Genomic DNA, 26,280 nt, shown 5'->3' with positions numbered 1-26,280 from the left:
ATTTTCCTTCATTTGCAAGTATCAGATAGCATCTGAAAGCTAATCTTGCCTAAAAGAACCTACTCCATAGCTTGAAGGCAACATAAACATTTTGGGAGTCCTATAACAGATTTCTGTTGTGGGATTTATCTTGTTTTACAGTTTGTGGGAAGGAACTTTTCTTGAACTGTTGCCAGCGTCGTTAAAACGGGCACCATTTTGGTGCATAATAGCACATTAAATTTCAACTTTGGTATGCAGTACCACTCTCTTTGCTTTATAAACTTTTCTATGGCTTGCACAGAAAAATATTGAACACAGGAAAAAACGTGATGGCTGCTGGAAGAAGCAAGCCTTTTTTTTAGCCTTAGGTAGGACGGTTTGCCAGTCTGTTTTTCTATGGTTTTATTGCATGGCTTCATTGAGCTCTACTTCAGTAGGGAGAAGATTATTTGCAGAGATTATCGTTTCTGGAGAAGAAAGAGAAAACATGCTCCAGTAGAATTAAAACAGGAAACGGATTTTTATTGTTAGTTTTTGTTTCAGATTCTTTTGTTTCATTTATCACTATAATAATCATTAATGATGTTACTGTTGATTTAAGTGGGTTTATTTTCAAGTAAAGCTATTAAGATGTTCATTTTTTATCCCTCTTTTGTCACCCCAATGTAAAAAAAAAGATGTGTAGAGAGGAAGAAGGAGGAGGAAAGAAACAGTAGTATGGGAACCATTTGTTTAACACTGAACAAATATTTATTGAATGCCTTTGGCTCTAGTCTGTTCTCTGATTGCTAAAACACAGTTCCTGCTTTTAAGGAGTTTACAGCCTATTGCAGTGGTTATGAATGGTGGGTAGGGATGGCCAGCACCAGGTCAGAATCAATTGGGTTGCTTTTTCAGAATAGCTTGTCCCCAGCAGAGCTTCCAGCTGTCCCAGGATATATGCCAGAGTAGGGAGTACGGGGTAAGACTGCTTAATAAAGCATTAGAAAAGGTGCGTGTTCTGTGGTCAGCTACAAATCCAGTGTGGATGTAATTTGATTGGTATGCTAGATGTATTTTTCCTAAGTTTTCATCTTGAACAATTTCCACCCTATGGAAAAGTTGAAACAATAGCACACCTTTTGTACCCTTCACTTTGAGTCAACATTTGCAAGCGTTTTGTCACATTTGCTTTCTCTCTCCTCTCTCTCTAAAGGCACACACACATACACGCGCGCGTGCGCACACATGCATTTTCTTTCTGAATCTTTTGAAAATACGTTGTAAACGTCATGACACTTGACTTTTAAATACTTCAGTATGAATCTCCTAAGGACAAAGACATTCTTCTACAGAAGCACAATACCATTATCTTAGCAAAGGAATTTAACAATGATATATTAATATTCTCCATCATTCAATTCATATTTAGATTCCCCCCACTTATACCAAAAATAGCCTTTATAGACATTTTAAAAATAACCCAGGATTGAACTAAAGAATGTGCATTGGATTCAGTATGTCCCTTTAATGTAGTTTCTAGAATAGTCTTTGTATCTTTTTAGTCTTTGGATACTGACATACTGACATTTTTTAAAACAACCCAGTTCTCTTTTCTGTTTTTTAAAGATTTTATAATTGAAAAATACACAAGGAAGTTTTATCATGATCTGTTAAGGCAGTAAGGAAAACTGAACAAAAATATTAACTTCTTCCACCACATAATTTTTTCCTCCTTAGTATGGCTGCACTTTCAATCATCTTTTTCTGACTTTTACAAAACGTTAGCATTTTTAGAGCTTCAGAAGAGAACTTGGATCCATAGGTAAGCATTTTCATTTTAGAGATGAAACTGAAGTATGAAGATACCAAATCTTATGCAAGAACGTGGTTCTCAGCCAGGGGCAGTTTTGCCCCAGGAGATATTTGGCAGTGTCTGGAGACATTTTTGGGTGTCACAACTAAAGGGTGCTTCTCGCACCTCATGGGTAGAGGCCAGGGATGCTGCTTAAACATCTCACGGTGCACAGGACAGCCCCCCCCCCCCCCCCCCCCCCCCGCCTCAGCAAAGAACTATCCAGCCAAAACTGTCAGTGATGCTAAGGTTAAGACACTCTGGTCTAAAATCACACAGCTAACTGCGGGACTTAAACTCATTTCTTGACTGTCAGTTCTGTCTTCTGTCCACACGTGAAAAACACAGCACCTCGCTTTGTTTCCCGTTGATCCCCCCCCCCCCACCCTGCCCCTTCATCCTCATTTCTTCGTGCTGAACCTTTTGATTAAGCCTAGTGAATTATTTTCTGGCTATAAGGATTAAGATGGATTAGAACATATTGCTGGAGAGAGCATGGAGTATCTTTCTAAGAGAAACATAAAAGTGCTTTCAGTGGAATTTTGTTCCTATAATAAAAATCTGTGCAGAATAACCTTTAGGAGCAGTTTAGATCATCATAATAGCACTTCACTTCTGTTTATATGATGTTTGAGTGTATAGAACGCTTTCACATATATTATCTTACTGAGTATTCACCAAAACCCTTTGTATTAAAAGCAAACAAGTGGCCGTCTCCTTTTCACAAGCGAGGGAATAAAGGTTCACAAAAAGTGACATATCCCGTCTGACTGTGCTTCAGTGGGTATTCGTCAAAATTACATGAAGAGAGATTGCAGTTGAACTTTTATCTGTGCAAAAAGGAACAAGCCATCTCAAAATGTTGTAAGCTCCTGGTCACTGGACATACTTAAGCAGAGGCTCTGGGGTTTTTCTGGGGGTATAGAAGGGATTTACATATCAGATATAAGTTCAGACACTGGAAGTAGAATGGAGACAAGATGTGGCTCTGTCATTGAGTAACACGATCTAATTGGGACGCCAAACCTGTGAGTAGGTAAAGCTTCCTGTACCTCAGTGTCTGATGTTCTGGGAACAGAGGAAAGCACTTTCATTATGCTGCACTCTGCCTTTGGTGGCAGACCCTCACACACAATTCTCTGTGCCTAGAATCCCGTTGCCTTCTCTTTCATTTCATAAGGATTTAATTCACTTGGTGCTTAACATTGATCCACTCACCAAAACGTATCGAGCACCTGCTCTGTGTCGGGGGACCGTTGCACATAATGCAACAGACAAAACAAAAGTCCCGCCCCCGTGGAGCTTACATCCTAGGTTCAGGGAGGCAGGCAGCAAACAGGGTAACAAGCAGGATGGCAGCTGAGAAGTGCCACAGAGAAAAAGAAAGCAGGGGACGGCGGGGAGAGCACGCTGGGCTGGGGATGGGTATGGCAGGCCCACTTTTTAAAATAGGTTATTTGCAGACAGCTTCGCTGAGAAGGTCGCGCTTGAGCAAAGACCTGCAGTGGGTGAGGAGCAAACTGTGTGGTCGTCCGAGGGGAAAGCGCTCCGAGTCAGATTCTGTAAAGGGCCAGACAGTAAATATTTTAGGCTTTGCGGGCCGAGCGGTCCCTGTTGTAGCTACCCAGCTCGCTGTCGCAGTGCGAAGGCAGCCACGGACTACACAAACCGGCAAGATGGTCTGTGTTCCGATACAGCCTCATATCCAGAAGGAGAGAGGGGACCGTACCCTGCCGACCCCTGCGCTCAAGTGGAGGAACGCCTCGCGCAGAGGCCCTGGCGGGGAGCAAGGCTGGCCTGCTTGCGGGGCAGCGGGAAGGCCAGCGTGGCTGGAACTTAGCAAAGAGGGGAAGAGCAGGAAACGAAGTCCGAGGTGAAGGAGGGGGCAGGTCCTCGCCAGGGCCTCAGAGGCAACTCTGCTGATGCCTCTTTGTCAGAAGGAGGAAGGCAAGCCTTGAGGGTTCTGAACAGGAAGGTGACATGACCTAGTGGGAAGGATCCAGAGTCTGTCTGGGGGGCTTGCTAGCTCAAGACGCTTATTAAACGTCCGAGGAGAGGTGTCAGAGAGGAAATCGGATAGATGCGTGGAGTCGGGGGAAGGTGTCTGTCTGGACTGGAGCTAAAGTGTGAGAGCCTCAGCTTAGAGGTGGTATTTAAAACCAAGAGACTCAGCCTCTCAAAAGGCCAGTGGCACTCCAAAAGGACCAACACTGGCTCTTGAGGGGTGAAAGGAAATCTTAGGTATTCTGGTGGTTTTCTCCAGATCTCACCCCCCCCCCAACACAGCCTTACTCTTTAATATTTAATTAACGGAGATGAGATGATTGGGAAGAACATATGGAAAAACCTCCCTGAAGGAGGGATCATGAAAACAAGGCTAGGAAACACCACCTGCACAGTTGAAAATCCACATTGTAACTTTTGACTCCCCTGTAATTTCACTACTAACAGCCTATTGTTGATCAGAATCCTTTCCTGTAACTGGAACAGTTGGCTGACACACATTTGGCATGCTATACGTGTTATGTATTAGATTCTTACAATTAAGTAAGCTAGGGAGAAGAACATGTTATTTCAAATCATGAGGAAAATGCATTGACGGTATTTACTGTATTTATCAAAGAAATCCGTGTATGAGCGGACACACACAGTTCAAACCTGTGTTGTTCAAGGTTCACCTATACAAGACAACTTCTCGCGAAAACCTCATTTCTGTGATCATCTAAATACATGAATACCCACTAAGAGTTGTGAAAGAAGGGCCATAAGAAATGTCAGTAGAAAAGTTAGAAAATTCTCTGCTGCTTATAACAGAATGAAAATGAATTCCAAGAAAAATAACTTGCAACCAGACTCGAGACACAATGTATTAGTAGCTTGGGGACTCCCTGCCCTTGTCCGTCATCTCTCTTTTTCCAGGAAGCAGTCAGTATTTTAGGAATCATTTTCTCTGGTCCGAAATAATAGAAGGAACACCAGATCTGTACATCACTGTCTCTGAATTACTTTGAAAAATATTTAATACAAAAGACTGACCATCTCAAGATTTAGTGACTGTTACAAATTCGTGATACGGAGTCAAGTGTTCGTGTTTTCACGTTTTTCCTTAAGTACTTGACATACAGGATGCGATATGTTTATTTAAAAAATTTTTTTTAATGTTTATTTATTTTTTGAGATAGAGACAGAATGTGAGCAGGGGAGGGGCAGAGAGAGAGGGAACACAGAATCTGAAGCAGGCTCCAGGCTCTGAGCTGTCAGCACAGAGCCCGACGCAGGGCCTGAACTCACGAACTGCAGGATCATCACCTGAGCCAAAGTCAGATGCTCACCCAGCTGAGCCACCCAGGTGTCCTGCAATATGTTTATTTGAGTTAATAGATTTATTTTTAAAATCATAGATCAGTTTGGCATCCTCATTTTTCTGTATTGGTCGGAAATGTAGATTCTCTTCTGAGTACATTGTTGGCTAATAAAATAGCTCAGTATATGAATTTTTATTAAAAGATACTTGATGCAACGTTGCCCATCTCCTCTCCTTTAAGTTGAATAATTTTATCTGTATTTGTTGAGTCAGTGGGCAGATAGGAACTTATCTGTGAACTGACAGGCTGTGCCTACTTGAGTAGGTGTTGCTTCTTTGATCAAAGAAGGCTTAAATTTTAATAATACATCCTTGTTGAGTTCAAGACTTTTTTAAAACTCAAAGGCAGTTTTCTAAATAAATAACTCTGTGATTAACTTAAAAGCTTATGTAACGATATTTTAAAGTTCATTTGCGAGAGTTAAGTAAATTATATTGTTTTGTATACTCAGCCACTAGGTAAGGTATTGCCTGTATTGACATTGGTTCAGCTGCGCTTTTCAAACAGGCAAGTTTCTGGATATGGGCAGTGACATATTTTAACATATCTAACTGTAAATATAAAAGGAAAAATACTTTTGTCAGAATAACCTACTTGTTCAATCTAAAGATCTTTGCTAAACTGTGTAGGTAGGTTTACATTATACACTTGACAACATTTGTCAATTCCATGAAAAACTTTACTTCCAACTCCCTAAGTTGGAAATACTTAGTACTAAGGATTAAGTTGCCATTTTAAGTAGGTAAATAGTAAATAGTAAGTCTCACTCGGAACAGTTTGCCAATAGATGGAATTACAACCGCCACTGCTTGAATTCCTAGCTAGTTTATAGCACTGTGAAGTATTAGGGGAGTTACAGAGGCTTTGTTTATATTTTTATCTGTATTTATGGGCATAAATAACATTATTTATTTAGGAAACAGGCTAAATTATATCCAGTAATATTAATTGTTTTGATTGTCCTTCTGGCCTATTCAGAAACCCTGATTTAACAACATGAACTCATTTATTTTCCTTAGATGATTAAACACACAAGATTCAGCGTTAATAGAAAATTTTCAGGTTAAAAATGACATTCAAGAATTGTTTGCAAGCTCATTTCTCTGTTGCCTGAATGACAGAATTGTGCATCTCTAACAAATGCTAAATTTACATAAATATTATAAAATAGTTTCTAAAATTAAGGGTTTTTTTTACATTTTAAACGACATTGGTGGAATATCACAGTAAGTAAAGGCATTGCCTCAAAAGGCTGAAAACTGAGTTTTTATTACTTAATGTGCTTGAAAAATAATACTAGTTTTGAAATAACACTCTGTAACCTTTTGCTTGGGTTACTGTTTCCCTTAAACTTCTTCAGCTGTGTATACGCTCATTCCCACCACAAATGCATGCACAACACCCAGAGGCTAGTGGATCCCCCGGCCCCCAACATTCACATTATCCTGTTCTTTAAAGACAAGAATTGTGTCTTTATCTCTCTCCAATGCTGAGCACCTTGGCTGGAACGTAGAAAGCTTTTGATAAGTGTATTTCTAATTGATTTAGAACCAGTAATCATTCATGGTTACTTGGGTATTGTTTGGATTTGGCATCTGATGAGAAAATGGTGTATTGCATTCCTTAATTCTTATTAAAAGCCCAATACCTCATTTCTGTTGGGAGCTATTTTGCAATAGGACGATTCTGAGCTGCTTTTGCGTGTGTCCTCTTGCTCAATAGGTAATTTTTGCCAAGGACAGGCTCTACTCAAAGCGATGACTCAAAATATTAAACCAACCTGAATTTGGGTTCGTGTCACCATTTCCTCCTCTCTTGCGATTCCCTCTCTCCGTAGTGGCAGCAACCTCCTGTAAATGTAACGCTGCTCTGAATCGTTCGTTAGCCCTCATGTATACTGTGCCAGTTCTCTTTTCTTTCAAGGTCAAGAATGTTAACTGCTTAGGATGAGATTTTTTGCCTGTTAAATCTCAAATATGTTACTTCTAAAACTGCAGATTGAAAACTGTCAAATGGGCATATGTATTATTTTTACTACAGATCATTAGGTACAACCTTGTGTTTTGAAATTCTTAGATATATTTACATACTCACTCATGTTTAGTGACTACAACTATTGAGTTCATTTTTGTTACTCAACTTTTTCAAATAACCGCCTTGAGATTCAATTCACATACCATAAAGTTCACCCTCTTAAAGTATGCATTCACAGAGTTGTGCCACCATCGCTACTCTTTAATTTTAGAATATTTTAATCACCCCCCCCCCCCCGCCCCAAAAGAAACCTTATAGCCATTAACAGCCACTGTCCTTTTCTCCCTCCTCCCATCCTGTGGTAACCACTAATCGACTTTCTTTGTCTGTGAATTTGCCCATTCTAGACATTTATATAAACAGAATCATATGATATATGGCCTTTTATGTCTGGCTTTTATTTACAATAGTGTTTTTGAAGGTTATCCCTGTTTCTCCGTTGTACAGATATACCGTATTTATTCATTTGTCAGTGTTGACGACATTTGGGTTTTTACTACTTTTCGACTATTACCGATGCTGCTGTGCACGTTCATGTACAAGTTTTTATGTGGACATATGTTTCCTCTCTTTAGGGTATATCTTGTAAACATAGAGAAGACTACAGTTGCTGTGTCCTGTGGTAACTGGGTAACCTGAGGAAGTGCCAAACTGTCTTGCCAAGTGGCTGCACCATTTTGTAATCCCACCAGCAATGTATGAGGGTTTACCCACATCCTCACCGATTCTTATTTCTCTCTTTATTTTTAGTCATTCTAATGTATGTGAAGGTGGCATCTTTGGGGTTTGATTTGCATATCCCTGAGGACCAATGATACTGAGCATCTTCTCATGTACTAATGGCCATTGCTACTTGTATATCTTCTTTGGAGAAATGTCCATTCGAATTGGTTGCCCATTTTTTGAAATTAAAAACAAATGTTTATTTATTTTGAGAGAGAGAGAGAGTGCATACAAGTGAGGGAGGGATGGGGCGGTGGGGAGGACGGGGGGTGAGGGGGTGGGGGGGTGAGAATCGCAAGCAAGCTCCACACTCAGCGTGGAGCCCAACAGGGGGTTCCGTCTCACCAGATCTCACCACTGGGAGATCATGACCTGAGCCCATATCAAGAGTCAGATGCTTAGCTGACCTAGCCACCCAGGGCCCCTCGTTTGCCCATTTTTTATTGAGGTGTTTGTCTTTTTGTTCTTTAGTTGTAAGAGCTCTTTTTAGATCAAAGTCTGTTATCAGATATGAAATTTGCAACTATTTTCTCCCATTCTGTGATTGTCTTTTCACTTTCCTAATGATGTCCTTTGATGCACAAAAGTTTTTAATTTGATGAAATTCAAAATTCAACATTTATATATTTTTTCTTTTAACATTGTGTTTTTGGTGTCCTATCTAAGAAATAATTGCCTAATCCAAGGTCACGTAGATTGATTCCTATGTTACATTTTGAGTTAATTTGTATGTGTGGTATGACGTGGGGGTTTAGTTTCATTCTTTTGCTTATGTATATTCAGTTGACTACCATTTGTGGAAAAGGCTAACCTTCCTCCATTGAATGCTTTTATGCCTTTGTCAAAGATTAACTAAATTACATTGTCACCCTTGTTGAGAATCATTTGACCAAAATGTATGGGTTTTATTCATGAAATCTGAATTCACTTCCATTGATCTGTATGTTTATCTTTATGCCAGTACCACATTGTCTTGGTCACTGTAGCTTTGTAACACGTTTTCAAAGTGAGAAGTCTAGATCCCCAAACTGTTCTTCATTTTGTTTTCCAAGATTATTTTGGCTGTTCAGGTTTTTTTTTCCTTTCTGTGTGAGTTTTAGAGTCAGCTTGTCAATTTTTGCAAAGAAGTCAGCTGGAATTTTGATGCCAAGCTGAATCGATAGACTCATTTGGCAGGTATTGCCATCTTAACAATGTTAAGTTCCAGTCCATGAACATGTGATGTCTTTCCATTTATTTAGGTCTTCCTTAATTTCTTTGCATAATGTTTTCTTTTCAGTGTATGAGTCTTGTACTTCCTAAGTATTTTATACTTTTTGATGTTACTGTAAATGGAATTTTCTTAATTTTAGTATCGTTCATGATTAGTGTATAGAAATGCAGTTGAATTTTACTGTTTAATATAGTGTATTCTGCAACTGCAGCCTTGCTGAACTCATTTATTCTAGTAGGTTTTTGGGGGACAGGATGTTGGTGGATTCCTTAGAATTTTCTGTATACAAGATCATGCCATCAGTGAATGTAAATAGTTTTACTTCATCCTTTTCAACATGAAGAGATGCCTTTTATTTCTTATTTTGCCTAAGTGCTCTGGCCAGATACTTGATTACAAGATATCCTTCTTTTTCCTGATTTTAGAGAAAATAATTGAGTCTTTCACAATTAAGTATGATGTTAACTATAGATTTTTTGTAGATGCCTCATACCAGGTTGAGGAAATTCCCTTTTCTTTTTTGAGTTTTTTTTTTTTTTTCATCGTGAAAAGGTGTTGGATTTTGTGAATATTTTTTTTCTGATCTATTGAGATTATCATGGTTTTTGTTGTTGTTGTTTTGTCTTTTGTTATGTAGTGTATTCTATTGATTGGTTTTTGTATGCTAAACTAACCTTGCATACTGGGGATAAATCACACTTCCTCTCCTGTATAATCTTATATACTGCTGGATTTGGTTTGCTAGTTTATTGTGAGGATTTTTGTATCCAGATTTGTAGGGATATTGGTCTGTCCATAGTTTTTTGTTTTTTTTTTTTTCTGATATCTTTGTCCATTTTTTAAAAATCGTGGTAAAACATACATAACATAAAATTTACCATTTTAGCCATTTTCAAGCGTAGTTCTGTGGTAGTAAGTACATTCCATTGTTCTACAACCTTCATGCCATCCATCTCCAGCATTTTTTCATCTTCCCAAATTGAAACTGTGTACTCATTCAACGGTAACTTCTTATTGTCCCTTGCGCCCATCCCTTGGCAACCGCCATTCTATTTTCTATCTCTATGAATATGACTACTCTAGTTACCTCATAAACGTGGAAACATACAATATTTGTCCTTTTGTGACTGGCTTATCTCACTGAGCACTAATGTCTTCAGGGTTCATGCCTGTTGTACTATGTATCAGAAGTTCCTTCCTTTTAAAGACTGAATATATTGTGTGTATATACCACATTTGGTTTATCCACTCATTCATCAAGCATCCGTTGACGGCAGGTATCTTTGTCTGGTTTTAATATCAGGGTAATACTGGTCTCCTAAAATAAGTTGGTAAATGTTCCCTTCCTTTCTTTGTTTCTTTGTTTCTTTCTTTGTTTCTTTTTTTTTTTTCTTTTTCTTTTTTTTTTTTTTTTTTTTTTTTTTTTTGAGTGGGGGAAGAGTGTGCAGGATTGATGTTGATTCTTCTTTAAGCATTTGGTACAATTCATCAGTAATAGCATCTGGCCTTTGGCTTTTCTTTGTGAGAAGCTATTGATTACAAAGCATTCCATTTCCTTGGTGTAGGTCCTTTCAGATTTTGTTTCTACTTGAGTTAGTTTTGCCGGTTTATGTCCTAGGACTGTGTCTATTGCATCTAGATTATCTAATTTGTTGGCATGTAATCAATCAATAGTATTCCTTGTAGTCATTTTTATTTCCAAAAGGTCAGTGTTGATAACCCCCTCTTTTCTTTCCTGATATTAGTAATTTGAGTTTTCTTTCTTTCTTTTTTGGTCAGTCTAGCTAAAAATTTCTCCTTTTTGTTGAAAGGAGTTCTCTTTTCAAAGAACCAATTTGGTGGGGCGCCTGGGTGGCTCAGTCGGTTAAGCGTCCGACTTCAGCTCAGGTCACGATCTCACGGTCCGTGAGTTTGAGCCCCGCGTCGGGCTCTGGGCTGATGATGGCCCAGAGCCTGGAGCCTGCTTCCGATTCTGTGTCTCCCTCTCTCTCTGACCCTCCCCCGTTCATCCTCTGCCTCTCTCTGTCTCAAAAATAAATAAACGTTAAAAAAATATTAAAAAAAAAAAAAAAGAACCAATTTGTTTTTTTTTTATTGTCTCCATTGTTTTTCCTATTCTTTCATTTATTTCCACTCTGATCCTTATTATTTCCTTCCTTCTGCTTCCTTGGACTTAGTTTGCTTTTTCTAGTTTCCAAGGTTCATGGTTAGGTTATTGATTTGAGATCTTTCTTCTTTAAAAAAAAATTCCCTCCAATCACTGCATCATAAGCTTTGTTACATTTTTTCTTTCATTCCACTCAAAGCACTTTCTCATTTTCATTATCTTTTTTTTTTTTTTTTGATCCATTAGTTGTTTAGAATTGTGTTGTTGAATTTTCACATGTTTTTGGGTTTCCCAAATTTCCTTCTGTTGATTTCCAATTTCATTCCACTGTGGTCAGAAAACACTTTGTATTATTTTAATCCTTTCAGGTTTATTGAGGCTTGTTTTAGGACCTAACATGCTCTATCCTAAAGAGTTTTAAAAATGTCTTTTAGATTTAGTTTGCAGTATTATTTAACTCTCCTATATCCTTGTTGATCTTTTATATTGCTCCATCTATTACTGAAAGTGAGGTATTGAAGTCTCCAGCTTTTCTTGTCGAATGTGTATTTCTGTCTTAAATTCTGTCACTTTTTCCTTTCTTTACCTTGAGTCTCTTTTGTTAAATGCATGCATTTTTTTGTAATCATTATGTTTTCCTGGTGGATCAGCCCTTTATCATAAAAAAATCCCTCGTCTTTAGTAACAAATTTTCACATAACATCTATCTTTTTTTTCTGATATTAGTGTAGTGACTCCAGCTATCTTTTGGTTATTGTTTTCATGGTATGTCTTTTTTCATCCTTTTATTTTATCTTCCTCCTGTATTGACCTTTTTTTTTTTTTTTTTATCGTTATGAAACGTCTCTTTTTATCTTTGGCAGTACGTTTCTCTTAACATCTAGTCTGATACCTGTATAGCCACTCTTGCTCCTTTATGTGTGTGTGATATATCTTTTCCCATTCTTTTATTTCACCCTCTTTGTGTCTTTGAATCTACAGTGTGGCTTTAGACAGCATATAGTTGGATCATTTTTTAAAATCCATTCTGCAAATCTCTCCCATTTTCATTGGAGTGTTTAGTCCATTTATGTTTACCATATTACTGATAATTATAATTTAATTGAGAAGACAAAATTTACATCTACCATTTTGCTGTTTGTTTTCTATGGTTTATGCTGTTTTGTTCTTCCATCTTCCATAACTCCTGTTTTTTGTATTAAGTAGGTATTTTTGAGTATACCATTTTAATTCCCTTGTTTTTTTCTTTCACTATATATATATTTTTAAGTTATTTTCTTAGTGGTGGCCCTGTGGATTATAATTAACATCTGAATTTGTAGCAGTATAGTTCAGATTAGTATCAACTTAATTTCTTTTTTTTGTTGTTTTTTTTTTTATTTTTTTAATTTTTTTTTTTTTAACGTTTATTTATTTTTGAGACAGAGAGAGACAGAGCATGAACAGGGGAGGAGCAGAGAGAGAGGGAGACACAGCATCTGAAACAGGCTCCAGGCTCTGAGCTGTCAGCACAGAGCCCGACGCGGGGCTCGAACTCACGGACCATGAGATCATGACCTGAGCTGAAGTCGGACGCTTAACCGACCGAGCCACCCAGGCGCCCCTAGTATCAACTTAATTTCAGTAGTGTACAAAACATCGCTCCATTACCAGTTTTATAATTATTGCTTTGTGCATCAGCCTTTTAAATCAGGTAGGAGAAGAAATACTACATTAATACTGTCTTTATATGAGCGAGATGATGGGGGCTCATGGAGGTGGTGAGAGCAAGGTTAGTTCCACATTTGTGCATTTTTAAGAAAATAGAATCTGTAAAGAAATAGCTTTTACTGGAAAAATAGTTATTAAAATGTCAGTGTGATTAATTTTTAAGTGGTGGAATAAATGGTAGGTTTATTTTTTGCTATTCATGTTTTTGGTATTTTCTATTAAGAACATGTGTACCTATTTAGTAATTTAAGACAAAAACATAAAAGTATTTAGAAGCTAAATTATTTATGTTACCAACTGTAATGGAGTTCTTAAGTAGAGTATACTAAGTATAATGTAACTTTTTTTTTTTTAACCCCTATAGGTACACCCCTATCTTTCTAGATTCATTAGATTCTTCTGTGTAAAGTACGGAATTTTCTTAGATTCTGTATGGCACCAGAATTCTATGCCTTTTATATATTTATCTAACTAAATAGTTTTTAATTTTGAAATAATTCCTGATTTACAGACAAACTGCAAAAAGGACGTTACAACTTTACCATAAATCTGGAATTTTTATATAACCTTTATTCAGGTTCTTCAAATGTTAACCTTTTATCACATTCTCTTTATCATTCTCTGTTTGTATGTGTATATTATCACGTGTATATAAATACGTGTGTGTATGTATTGTTACTGCTTTTCCTGAACTGTTTAAGAATAAATTACAGACATCATGCCCCTCCATCCTTAAATACTTGAGTGTGTATTTCCTAAAAATGAAGATACTCTCTTTTTTAACCTTAGTACGTTACCAAAACGAGGAAATTTACACTGATCCAGTACGAAAGTCTTTGAAGCCAAGAAATAAGCTAAAACAAACAAAAGCCCATGCTGCATTCAGTTATTATGGCTGTCTGGTCACCCTCCGTCTTTCATAACTTTGGCATTTGTGAAGAATACAGGCTAGTTATTTTTTAGAGTGTTCCTCATTTTGGGTTTCCTCATGACTGGATTCGGGTTCCGCATTTTTGGCAGGAATACCCCAGCAGTGATGTTGTCGTGACTTCACGGTACGTCCCTTTGGTATGCACATGAAGTTCGTCTCATTACTGATGCTGTTAAAGACCTTGCACCCCTACCCCCCAAAGGAAGCTCTTAGCTTTTCGGTTGGTTGGTTTTGGCATATGAACAACAGAAATTCATCTTGCGCTGTTCCAGAGGCTGGAAGTCCAAGATCAGAGTGCCCGCATGGCTGGGTTCTGGTGCGGGCCTTCTGCAGGTCACAGGCTGCCGACTTCATTGTGTCCTCTCACATTGGCAGAGAGCAGGGAGAGAACGCAGCTCTCTTGTGACTCTTAGGAAGCTCTCGGGGGCTCTTCACTTAGTAACTGCTGGGAGCAGTTGATGATTTCATATATGATTTGATCTATTAACTCCTGTGGAAATTAACAATAGATATTTCATAGTAATGACATAACCTGTCATCCAGTTGAATTTTATTTGTATATGCTTTAGTTGTACTTTGATCCTAAGTTAATAAATTGAGGCAGTTAGCAAGTATGCTATTTTGAAAGTATACAGAATCTTTACTCTTAGAGTGTCCTCAGCTTCCTTTAAGTAAAACTATTTTATTGACAGAACTTATTAATTACGTGTCTTTCTGAAGAGAACTGAGTTTTCCGCATATGTTACGATTGTAAACCTACTTGGTCCACCCCCACCCTTCACCCCCAGTTTCCATTGTTGTCTACTTCATTTTTAGCTTTTCATCACCTTTTTGGTTATTGTCTTATTTTCTTCCCAGCTTAACCGTGAACCTAAAAAAACTAGAGTGTCCCGTTCCTTTAGCCCTCATGTGGGATTGAAAACTGTTTTCTTCTGTGTATTTTTATCACTTCTGCTGTATATTTATGGTCTTTTCCTTAATTGAGGCTAAAGGTAATTTCTTTTAATGGAATGATTATAGAGTGAGTTGTGAAAATATTTAGGTTTTAAAGAAACCAGAGTAGGTATGAGGCAGTTTGGAGGAGGGGCCCAGTTTGCTTTATAACAGATTACTGTGGTAAGAATTGATGGAAAGCCTGGCAGGTCCCCTATTAGTAGTTGAAACTTTGTTTGCACAAAGTCTTTTTCCACCTTATATATATATTAAACACGTACTCTGTGTTAGCCACTGGGTTCTGGAGATACAGATACAGAGGTGGTCAAAACCAGCCCGGGTTCCTGTCTTCATGGAGCTTGGTCTAGTGGGGGCAAACATAAAATCATTCACAAATATGGGGCACCTGGGTGGCTCAGTTGGTTAGTTCAACTCTTGGCTTTGGCTCGGGTAATGATCTCACAGCTAGCTCATGAGTTTGAGCCCCACATCGGGCTCTGTGCTGACAGTGTGGAGCCTGCTTGGGATTCTTTGTCTGTCTGTCTCTCTCTCCCTCAAAGTAAATAAACTTAAAACAAAAATCAATCACAAATAAATGTAAAATTAGATCTGTGAGCTGAGCTACGAGGAGAAGCTCAGGATGGCAAGAGTATAAAATAATTAGGGAAATTTGGTATAGTTCAGATGTTCTGGAAAGGCTTTTCTGAAAGAGTTAAGGATGTACAGGAGTTTACATAGGTTAAAGAAGGTGGATGGGTGAATTCAGGAGTAGTGGCACCTCCATGGGGGTAGACGGGAGTAGATGGATTGGAGAGAAATTTAGGAGGTCTTATCACCAGGTCTTGGAGTGGGGATGGGAACACAGGGTTTTAAGAACGAGTCCCTGATTTCTGGCTGTGGTGCCTTTCACTGGGATGGAGAACACCGAGAGGAGAGAAGAGAGCCTAGCGCTGAGGTTTGAGAAGCTCCAGTATTTGATGGCCAGGAAGAGGGGGCGAAGAGACAGGGCAGAACAGCCAGACCCCCAGGGAGGTGAGGGGTGAGCTAGTCTTGCAGGAAGAGGGAGCGGGCAGAGGGGCAGACACTGCGGGGAAGGAGGAGAAGGACTGAAACTGCTCTTTGGATTTAATGTCGTGGCGTCCAGTAATGGCCTGAGCAACAGTGGCTGTGGGAGAGTGAGGACTCTGGAAAAGCCATACTGGTGCGGGGTCAGGGGTCACTCGGTGTGGGGAGATGGGGACAGCAATACAGAGGACCCTTTGGAGAAACCCGTCCCCTCTGGCAGTGGGAGAGCAAGGATGGCTGTAGGTGAAGGTAGTTTGCTGTTCTGTAATGAGACACTGAGAGAGCTCATTTCTGAAGAAAGGTGAAATGACTTCTGCGAGAGCGGGATGTCACTGTGAGGGGAGTGGACAGTGGCCCAGCTGGTCCCGCAGATGTGACCGTGAGGGAGCCGTAGGGGATCCACACTCCGTACGGGGCGCTACCGCTGGGCATGCATCTCCGCTGAGCTCAACGTACACGCATTGTCACGCAGTCACTGATGCGTTTGCTTGTGTTTTTGCTGTGATCCCTGTTTATCAGAAGAATGATGAAAACGGAAACTGCTCGGGGGAAGGGATCGAGTTCCCCACCACGAATCTGTACGAGCTGGAAAGCCGCGTTTTGACCGATCACTGGTCCATCCCCTACAAGCGGGAAGAATCACTGGGCAAATGCCTGTTGGCGTCCACCTACCTGGCCAGACTCGGTAAGCTCTCCCCCCGCAGGCCCAGGAGGAGGGGGTGGGCGGGTGGATTGATACCAGGCCTGGCCTTAATCCTCCCTCTTGTCCCTGCCCATCTGGGTGACATTCGATCATTTACTCTCCTGGTCTCCGTCTAGCCCCCGTGGAATAAAAGCTTTGAATTGAACCACCTGTTGTCTCCTAGCTCCAATAGAGTATGAGAGTCTTCAAAATATAATTGAGAAGCTTTGTAGAAATTGAAAGGAACATTGTCCACAAAAGCTTGGAGCATTTTAAGGTTCAGTTCAGTGGCTTTTTGTCCTTAAAGAGAAAAAGTACTACTTATTTAGCAAACATTTTGCGCATATTAAATGTTTGGCACTGTCTTCAGTACTTTATAAATATTAAACTAATAGAGTAATAAGCTATCTCTGGGTTGGAGAATGGGTATCAGTGTAAGGACGCTTCTAGACTCTGTACTGAAGAAAAATAGTTTTCATATTCAGTTCAGTTATAGGATGAATTGGTCCACTGTTTTGTGATTTTCTTTTCCTCATTAAAAGTATACGTGGTTTAATTTACCACCATGATTAAATATGAGGCACATCAAAAGGAAATATTTTGACTGGGATCAGGTTTAATCCTCGTGGCCTCTCGTGGTACGTTCTGACTGGCTTCTCAGCAGCAGCATTTATTGCGCGCCTGTTAGGATGTGGGTGCTGTGCTACGTGGTGGGTCTGAAAAAAAGAAAATGTGTCCAGCGGTATTCCCAGTGATAAGCAAAATACATTTTTAAGTGTTGTGTGTGTGTGTGTTTTTAATGTATTCCAGAGGATAATTTGCAGTGGAGTCATTCATTCACTTAGCTAGTATTCATCACTTACTGTGTGCCAGACACAGTTCTGTGCATTTGATAACACAGAGTTCATCAGTTTGTTTTAGGGAAGAAGAGTGATTTGGGTATCTGTTGAGAATACTTTTGTTTTTATAGAGCTGTTTAAGATAACAGTAACGGCTAGTAAGAAGCTGCTGTTGGTGTTTTATTAGCTGTTTAATCAGATCATTTGAAGTTACTCTGAAAATGGAAAACTAAGTTCAACCGTTTCACTTCTAATTAGTAACTTATTATACTATTAACCAATGCATAGGAATTGGTTCATATTAACATATTGTGCTATTAACAAATACATTAATATTGTGATTGTTTCTCGGTCTGTTCCTTCAGCAGCAAAAATACATACATATATATATATATATATATATATATATATATATATATATATATATTCTGCTTTTAATAATCCCTTAAGAAGTTTTCTATAAATAACTAGTCCCATGGGCATGAATTTGGAATGATACATATGATTTCTGCAAACTGCCTAAAATCTTAGTAAGGCATATTGTTTCATTTATTTTGCTAAGGTCTTTCCGAGTCTGATGAGAATTGTAAAAGATTTATGGATAGGTGTATGCCTGAAGCATTTAAAAAGGTAAGAAAAAATGCGCGAGTCTGGGTTTTTTTTTTTTTTTTGGAGGGGGAGGGACCGAACAGGCTTTTTGTTTTAGTTTCTTGTGGGAGGCCAGTTTATGGGTCTTGTTCATGTGAAGAATCCCCCAGTATGCACATGAATTTGGGGCTTACGAAGGATTCACTTTTACATTTAACTGTTCGCCCTGTCACATTTACTTCCATCTTTTTAATTGCCGAAGAATAGGTGAAGGCTTACTTACACTTGGAAATTGCACATCTTCCTAAACTCAGGCCTGTGGCATTGGGAAAGATAATACTTATCCAAATACAAGCCATTTAATCTGATTGTTCTACCGAGGCAGAAGCAGGCGTTTTAAACCATGCAAAGTTTGACTGGGTTGAGTATGTTTCATGGCAAATGGCACGAGTATGGCAGCATTTCTGTCAGAGCTAGAGCAGTGTGCTTCCTCCCATTCCGGTCACATCGCTTAGAAAGCAATTTTTCTTAACAGGGAGAATAGGAGATCACAGGACTTGTGTTTCTGAAAGCAGTCTAACTCAGCATGACTCCCTTTGCGGGACATGAGTCCTGAATCCCCAAAAGAGCAGAGACAATGTCATAGACACTGTAGTTTTCCCCAGTGCATAACCTGCGCCTGCCTCTTCTGGGAAAGAGCTCAGTAAATCTTTGTTGAATGAATAAATGAGTCTCCTGCTGTCTTGTCCTTCTGGGTTTTGACATCCATTTTTGTCCCATATGCAAGGAAGTCACTAGAACTACAGATGGGTGAAGATTGTATTTATCTTAAAACCCCGTAAAATAAACTGTTCATTTGTAAACTATCACTCCCATCTACATCTTGGTAGCATCTCCCTCGCTTCAAGGCTTAAAAAATACCAAAATTAATTTTAGGAACAAAAACAGCTGCATCTTTGAAAAAAGTGCAAAATCTTTTAAAATTGTCATTTGGGCGGGGATTATATGGAATCAAGGCTTATGTTCATTTTGGATGAATTCATCTACCAATTTATCGTTTAAGATTATTTTAAACTTTTATGAATTCTGTTAAGAATTACAGTAATTTTTTTAATAGCGGAATTTTTACAGTGTGACAATACTGTAGCACATTGCACTGTATGTATAAATTTACAGACAAAGAAAATGCAGGCTTATTCAAAGTCGCGGAAAAGGATTTATCAGTGTAAGGAGAGGACCTTTAGGTTGATGATCTCCAGATCCAGAGAGCCCTGTGTCAACGTGGGTCATTGGCAAGTTGCGTATTTGGAGTATATTACTCTGTGTGCAGAGACAGTCCAGAGAACAGTTTTATATTATGTGCTCAGCTGTTTGTAATAGCATAATAAGTGGTCCAGCGGTTGGTTGCTAGGTTGTTTTTTCCCAGAAAACTACGAGCACAGAGGTACCCTACGTTCTGTTGTTCAATGTTTATAGAAAAATGTATGTGTTAAGTTCCCTTTACAGTTAAGAGCTATTAAAAAGGTTCTTGTCCCCATCAAAAAAGCATACTTTAAAAAAAAATTTTTTTAATGTTTATTCTTGGGGGGGCGGGGGGAGAGAGAGAGAGAGAGAGAGAGAGAGAGAGAGAGAGAGACTGAGCATGAGCAGGGGAGGGGCAGAGAAAGGGAGACACAGAATCTGAAGCAAGCTCCAGGCTCTGAGCTGTCAGCACAGAGCCCGACGCGGGGCTCTAACTCACAAACCCTGAGATCATGACCTGAGCTAAAGTCAGACACCCAACTGACTGAGCCACCCAGGCACCCCCCCCCCTTTTTTTTTTTTTTTTAAATCAGAAGAGCTAAGGACTCTGTGTGCCTTTGATTTGGCTACGAGAAAACTCAGTGGTATTTTATATAATTGCCATTGCTTTCCTTAGCTGTGTTTCCGGGTATGATGACTATTTTTCTACCCTCTTCCCTTGGCTTTTCTTACAAGCCACCTCAAATGTTTTATTAGAAGGAAGGTATGAGTAATAAGCAATTGTACGAATGAGGCGCACAAAAGGGACTCTGTTGTCGTGTCTGCCTTCTTCACCTGTTACCTTCAGGCCAGCCTGGATTCTTTACCATGTGTTCAAGCAGGGAAGGAAATCTAGGTCTGGCCATAGCGCATAGTTACGTTTAAACCTTGAGCACAGCTTCCCCACAAAGGGCTGCCTGTCTTTCCCCTCTTCTGCAAGGTAGGTTGAATTCCCTTTTCAGATTAAAAACTGAACAGTGAGATGGCAACAGAAGGAGTGGTGCTGAATTTTATTTTATAGTCGTATGAAGCTTCTTGAGTGCTAATCTCTGCTTCATCTTGCTTTATAATTTAGGTATAGGAGGAATATACAGGCAGGCAAAAAATTCTTGCAAAAAAAGTAGTAACTCATTGGTTTATATAAAGTCGGTGTTATGATTATTGCTCATTGGAGCAAATCGTGCGATTAATTGGTATTTAGAAAATCTGGAACTGAGGTTTTTCTCTGCAGCTAGAGAAGTTTGGGCTCTTTCAGGCTGCTCTTGTTAAGGGATTCTCAGTGTGACGAAGATGGAATTTTTATTGCATAGCATTTTCCCTCTAAAGGGAAATCTTTGGAAAACATGAAACCAGCATACCAATTTGCCATTATTTTATTAAGTGAAACCCTTTGATTTCTCATTCCCCATTCTGGGAAGTTATTCCTGCATTAGATTTCCCCAAGGACTAGAAGCCTGAGGCGTGGAGAAATCCACTGATGATTATCTTAGTTTCATCTGTGCACCTTTTCCCGCCTTGTTAATGAATCTGAGATGCTGTCTGAGTGTAACATGCACAATTGTTGTGTATTTTATGTTTTATATTTAAGAGAAGCAGTGCCAAAGTAAATAGCGTTACAGTGCCTTATCACTTAGAGCTATTTTAGATTGGCTTAAATAATTTTAAAAACTGAATATTACTTTTATACATATCAAAAAGGAAAACGTAAGCAAAGTCTATAAAATATTTCTAAAATTGTTTCCACATTCGTAGTCCTGTTGCCATCTGGTCAACAGGTGGGAAGATGCAGTTCTGACATATAAAAAATCTGACAAGAATGTGTGTGTTCAAATCACGAAATATAGCATCCATTGCTTAGATTCCAAGAATATCAGTTAGTATTGGCGGCCACGATATATCTAATAACAGTACTGCACTATGTATAAGATACCTTTTCACATTTGTTTTATCTTTTGATATTGAGCACATCTGTGTGAAGTGGGTAAGAATTTGCCTCTTTACATGAAAGAAACCGAGCCTTGGGAACTCAGGTAAATTTGTCCAAGATCAGACAGCTAGAAAACAGTGGTAGCTCCAGGATTTGGTCTCATGTTCTCACTTGCTCTACACCACTTGACCTCCCCCCAGTAATAATGAAAAGTAGAGAAACAAATGCAAATTTTCTTTTAAACAAACTGCTTCCATGTAAGGGAATTAACATGCAAAAACAAAACTCAGTGTTGACTCTGAAATAAAGGAACGAGCAGACGGGCTACAGGCTTTCCTTAAAGCAAGACATCTGCATAAGAGTAATATTATGGTAATAATCTCTTGATTATTCAAGATTGAACTGGTAAACAATAGACTTTTTCTTTTCAAGTGCGACTCTATAAAGTGCCCTTTGTTTTTGTAGCTCCTGACATCAAGTGCTGTTCACAAGTGGGGTACTGAAATTCACGAAGGAATCTACAACATGTTGATGCTATTAATAGAACTGGTTGCAGAGAGAATTAAACAAGATCCGATTCCCACAGGTCTCCTGGGTGTGCTTACGATGGTACAGTATCTCTAAAATGAAGCACTTTGTGTTTTGCTTTTATTTAAAATACCTTCTGTCTGTCCTCTGACTTGTAATTAATGATGAGTGATAACTAATATAGTTAAAGATCTTAATTTAGCTGTTAGGGACCTTGCTTTTTATTTTAAACACAGAGCAGCCATTCATTCTGTGTTTTCAGTTTTAACAAAATACCTTTCTAATTTTAATAGCTTTTTCAGCTCTTAGAACGATTAAATAGCTTTCCCTCATGTCTTCCTGATTATTCACATAAATGCTTTCACATGGGGTGTTCTTGCGGTTTGGTTTCTGGCCTTTTTCCCTGACTGGTCACAGTAGCTGTGTGAAGAAGGGGACTTTACTGCCCTGCGGCCCACCTGTCCCTGTGGCAGCTCCAGGGCCCCTGGTGCACGGGCCTCACCTGGCCCGAATCCTGGTCTCCCTCCCAGCGAGCCCTGAACCGGATAGGAGAGCCCTGCTTCAGGCATTCACTCCTCTGCACCGGCTAAGGAGTATGCGCTGTAGGGATATTTGAAAGATTCCGCTAATGGAGGAGTCCAAGGCTATATTTTTCTTCTTTTCTCCTGCTAATATTGTTGCTATAGAAATAGGTAATAATAATGCTTCTCTGTTCTCTTTGAATCTAGGCTTTCAATCCCGATAATGAGTACCATTTTAAAAACAGAATGAAAACATCTCAAAGGAATTGGACAGAAGTGTTTGGGGAGGGAAATATGTTTGCTGTTTCACCTGTGTCTACTTTCCAAAAGGTAAATATAGTCTAGTTTTGTCATTTTATAGAGAAATATATTGAAAAAGTTTTTCTGTGCTATAAAAATTTACGTGGAAAGATTAAAACAGTCTGTGAAAAATGACAGTTATTCCATATGGCTCATAAAATCGCTTAACTTTTTTTCAGATATTGCATATTTTTCCATAGCTGTTAACTAACATCATAAAGAATTTTATAGATTCGAAATGATGTTTAGTGAAATGTGGAATGACCGCATGACATCAATGCCCTATTTATTGAATTGTCAGAACCCCAGTTTAATGGGTGTCCCAGTTTCTTATAGATGTTTGAGAGGCTAGAGCATTTGAAATCGTTATAGATGTTTGAGAATCCAGAGCATTTGAAATCGTTTGAAATGACTAATTAAGCCTAGAAAAAATAATCTAGAAGTTAGTTTCGTGCATCATTTTCTTTTAAGCTCCATAAGCATTAAAGCTTTTGTTTTCTTTCAAGCCAAGAACCAATATCTTCATTTTATATTTAAAGGTCTACAATGTGCCAGTGACATGATACCCACAAAGAGTACATAATTTAAACAATCTGTTGACTGAACTCTGGCTTTCAAGAAACAGTGGAAAGCGGTAAATTTAGTAGATAGAAAACTTGTCCATTGCTTTAGTGGAAGCAGAGGTTTAGCTCAGCCGCCTTATAAAGAGTGCTAAGGCGTGGTTCCTAGCTTACAGCATAGTGGAGGAGATGGGAAAACAACATATTACAGGACCATAGGCAGTAGGTGCACTTGTAATAATATGGCCTGCACGAGGGAGTGGTCCCGTCTCGCAGAGCCAGGCAGTCCCCAGAGAGGAGGAGGAGGTTGACAGCCGCGCACAGAGGGCAGTGAGGAGACACTGCAGCATTTGACCCCCACAAAAACTCTGTGAGTTAGGTACTACTTTTAACCCCATTTCATGGATGAGAAACTGAGGCACATAGAGGTTGAGTCCTTGTCCAAGTCTGCAAACCTAGTACTCATGGGAAGAACCCATGTAATCTAGCCTTCTAGTCTGCATTCTTTAGCTACGCGCAGTCTTACTTCCCGAAGTATGAAAATCTGATCCTCAGTTTTGTTGTGAAGATTAAAGGGCAAGTATACAAAACACTAAGCACGGCGCTCCCCTGTAGCAAGTGCCCAGCAGAAGGTCATTCTCTTCCCCTCAGCTTAACATGCGTGACATCTGGGGCCCAGAAAGGTCCAGTCTGTTCATATCCTCCCGTTATTGCAAAGGAGTTTCTCTCCTGCAGAGGCCCTTGCTCATCCCCTTTCCTCTTGCCTTCTGAGGCATTTTCCTCCTGTTTTCTATCCTTTGTTTGGCATCCTCAGTCTTTTCCTCTCTGTTGGATCACTCCTGTTGTATACAATGTGCTCTAGTATTTTCCATCTTTTTTTTTTTTTTTTTTTAAGTTGAGAAATGCAGACTCTGTGTGTGGGTGTGTGTGTGAGAGAGAGAGAGAGAGAGCGAGAGAGCGTGCGTGCATGCAGGGGAAGGGGAGGGGCAGAGAGAGAGAAAGAGAGAATCCCAAGCAGGCTCCACGCTCAGCGCAGAGCCTGATGCAGGGCTCGATCTCAGGACCCTTGGGATCATGATCTGAGCCAAAATCAATAGTTGGATGCTTAACCAACTGAGCCACCCTGGTGCCCCATAGTATTTCCTGTCTTTAAAAATTCTGCCTTTGATCCCACATCCCTGTCTAGCTTCAGCACGGTTCTTCGTCTCCTCCATACCTTTACCAGAGAAGATTCCACGTTCTCCTTTCCCAGTTATTTTACTGGTTTTCCAAAACTTTAACTTAATGAAACAAAACCAAAATTTCATTAATATCTTTGTGTTCCTCTGAGCAGTACCTAGACCTTGGAATGTTTCGTGTGCTCACTTCCCACCTGATTGACTTAGTCTCTGAGAGTCCCTCTAGCGTGCGGCATCTTAGTCTTTTCCCGCCTTGCTTTATGCTCAACTAGGTATCAGCATTGTTATTTTATACGGTGTTTTGACTTGGCCACATTTAGGCGTTCTCTCTTTGTGTACTATTCCTTCTCTATCTCTTCCGTTGGGATAATTTTTCTTCTGCCTGCCTACTAATATGTCCTTTAGTAAGTGTCCATTGGTGATTACATCTTTGTTTTTGATGGCCTAAACTTAACGTTAATCCCCATGCCTTAAAGAATGTTTTCCCTGGGTTTTAAATTCTAGATTGACTGTTACACTTTCAGAATATCAGAGATACCCTGTCAGTGTCTCCTGGCTTTGATTATTGCTGTTGACAAGTTGCTGTTTGATCTGTTGTTCCTTTGTAAGAAATCCACCTCTCCCCCCATGGCTGCTTTTGGAGATCTCCTGTTTCGCTTTGATGTTTGGCAGTTTGACTCTCCTGTGACTGACTGTGGTATTCATATTATTTTGCATCAGAAACATTGGGCGTCTGCATCTAAGGATTAATATCTTGTATCAATTTTGGAAAATTCTCAGCCACTATCTTCTTAAATATGTCCATAATGCCTCTCCTCCATTAATCAGTCTCTCCTTCAGAACTTCAATTGGATACATGTTAAGCCGTCCCTCCTGTCCTCCATGTCCCTTAACCTCTGCTCTGTTTCCCATCTTTCTGTGTCCTTGTGCTCTGACAGGGTGTGATCATTTTTTTCAGCTCTGCTCTAGTTCACTAATTTTGTTTCTGCTTGTGTCAGTTACGCTGTTTACCCTGTTCATTAAAAGTCTTCAGTTTTGTTACTTTCCTTCATTTATGTAAATTCTATTTGGTTCTCATTTGTTTTGTCATTTTTTACCATCTCATGTTCTAAACACGTATTTTCGTTCTCCTGTGTGTTTGTCTTGTGTCTGATATCTACAAGTCTGATTCAGCTGGCTCTGGCTAACTTTAACTTGTTTTGTATCTGTATGTATATACACAGAAAAAAAATTTACACTTGTTTGTTTTTCTGTGAAGTCCTGTTTCTTGGAATTTAATCTGGGAGGATGGTTTGAGGCCTGGAGTGAGGGAAAGTTCCTTTCTTTCCAAGGAGGATTTACTTACTTCTTCCAGGTGCCTGGAACCACTACAGTCTGGGGCCACTCTAGAATAAATTCTCAGCTTACGGTATTTCAGACCGTGAAATCAGTGTGAATTTGAGAAGTGAAGCCGTGTGAGGGCAGTTCAGTGGCCACAGATTCTTAGAGAATTTTTTTTCTCCCCTGCATCCAGTACCAGAGTCCACGTAGGCAGGCTTCCCTGTTGCTCTCCCTTTCTCCAGGTAAGTTCTTTCAGCTCACCTTACCCTGAGGCTGTAGCCCTTTGAGCTCCAGTTTTAAGTGACTACCTCCTCTTAGTCTCCCAGCCCCCACCTTGGCTTTGGGTCCTGTTTCTCAGGCACCGTAGGGCTGTGAAAATGGAGGCAGGAGGTCACCAGGGTTCCACAGACGCCTGCACGGTGAAGGCTAGCCTGAGTCTGTTTACCCCACACAATTTCTGCTTTCTCTTTGTTTTCAGCCTCTGAGCACTTTGTGCCAACTCAGCTATGTGTGTTTAAAGATTTTTTTTAAATGTTTTCATCTGTCAGAGAGGTGTTTAGGGCAACTAGACAAAAGTCTCCATTAACTCTTCAGAGTGTGCCAGTCTGCCTTCTTTTTCTGCCGCACCACTGAAACCACCCTCGGTAAGGCACCAGCAC

General features: G+C 39.5%; 1 protein-coding gene across 1 annotated transcript in view; it reads left to right on the top strand.

The window, feature by feature from the left end:
* The window catches only part of USP24 (ubiquitin specific peptidase 24), a 140,593-nt gene that overhangs the window by 13,097 nt on the left and 101,216 nt on the right, over positions 1 to 26,280 (top strand). Inside the window, exons 2-5 of the mRNA XM_042951574.1 lie at positions 16,417 to 16,582; positions 17,981 to 18,048; positions 21,680 to 21,823; positions 22,471 to 22,593. Of these exons, the coding sequence (XP_042807508.1) occupies positions 16,417 to 16,582; positions 17,981 to 18,048; positions 21,680 to 21,823; positions 22,471 to 22,593 (501 nt within the window). The remainder of the gene's footprint in view (positions 1 to 16,416; positions 16,583 to 17,980; positions 18,049 to 21,679; positions 21,824 to 22,470; positions 22,594 to 26,280) is intronic.

The sequence above is a fragment of the Panthera leo genome, chromosome C1, assembly GCF_018350215.1.
Source record: "Panthera leo isolate Ple1 chromosome C1, P.leo_Ple1_pat1.1, whole genome shotgun sequence".
Taxonomy (NCBI): domain Eukaryota; kingdom Metazoa; phylum Chordata; class Mammalia; order Carnivora; family Felidae; genus Panthera; species Panthera leo.
Note: the sequence above shows the minus strand (reverse complement) of the source record. Positions and strands in the feature narration are given on the sequence as shown.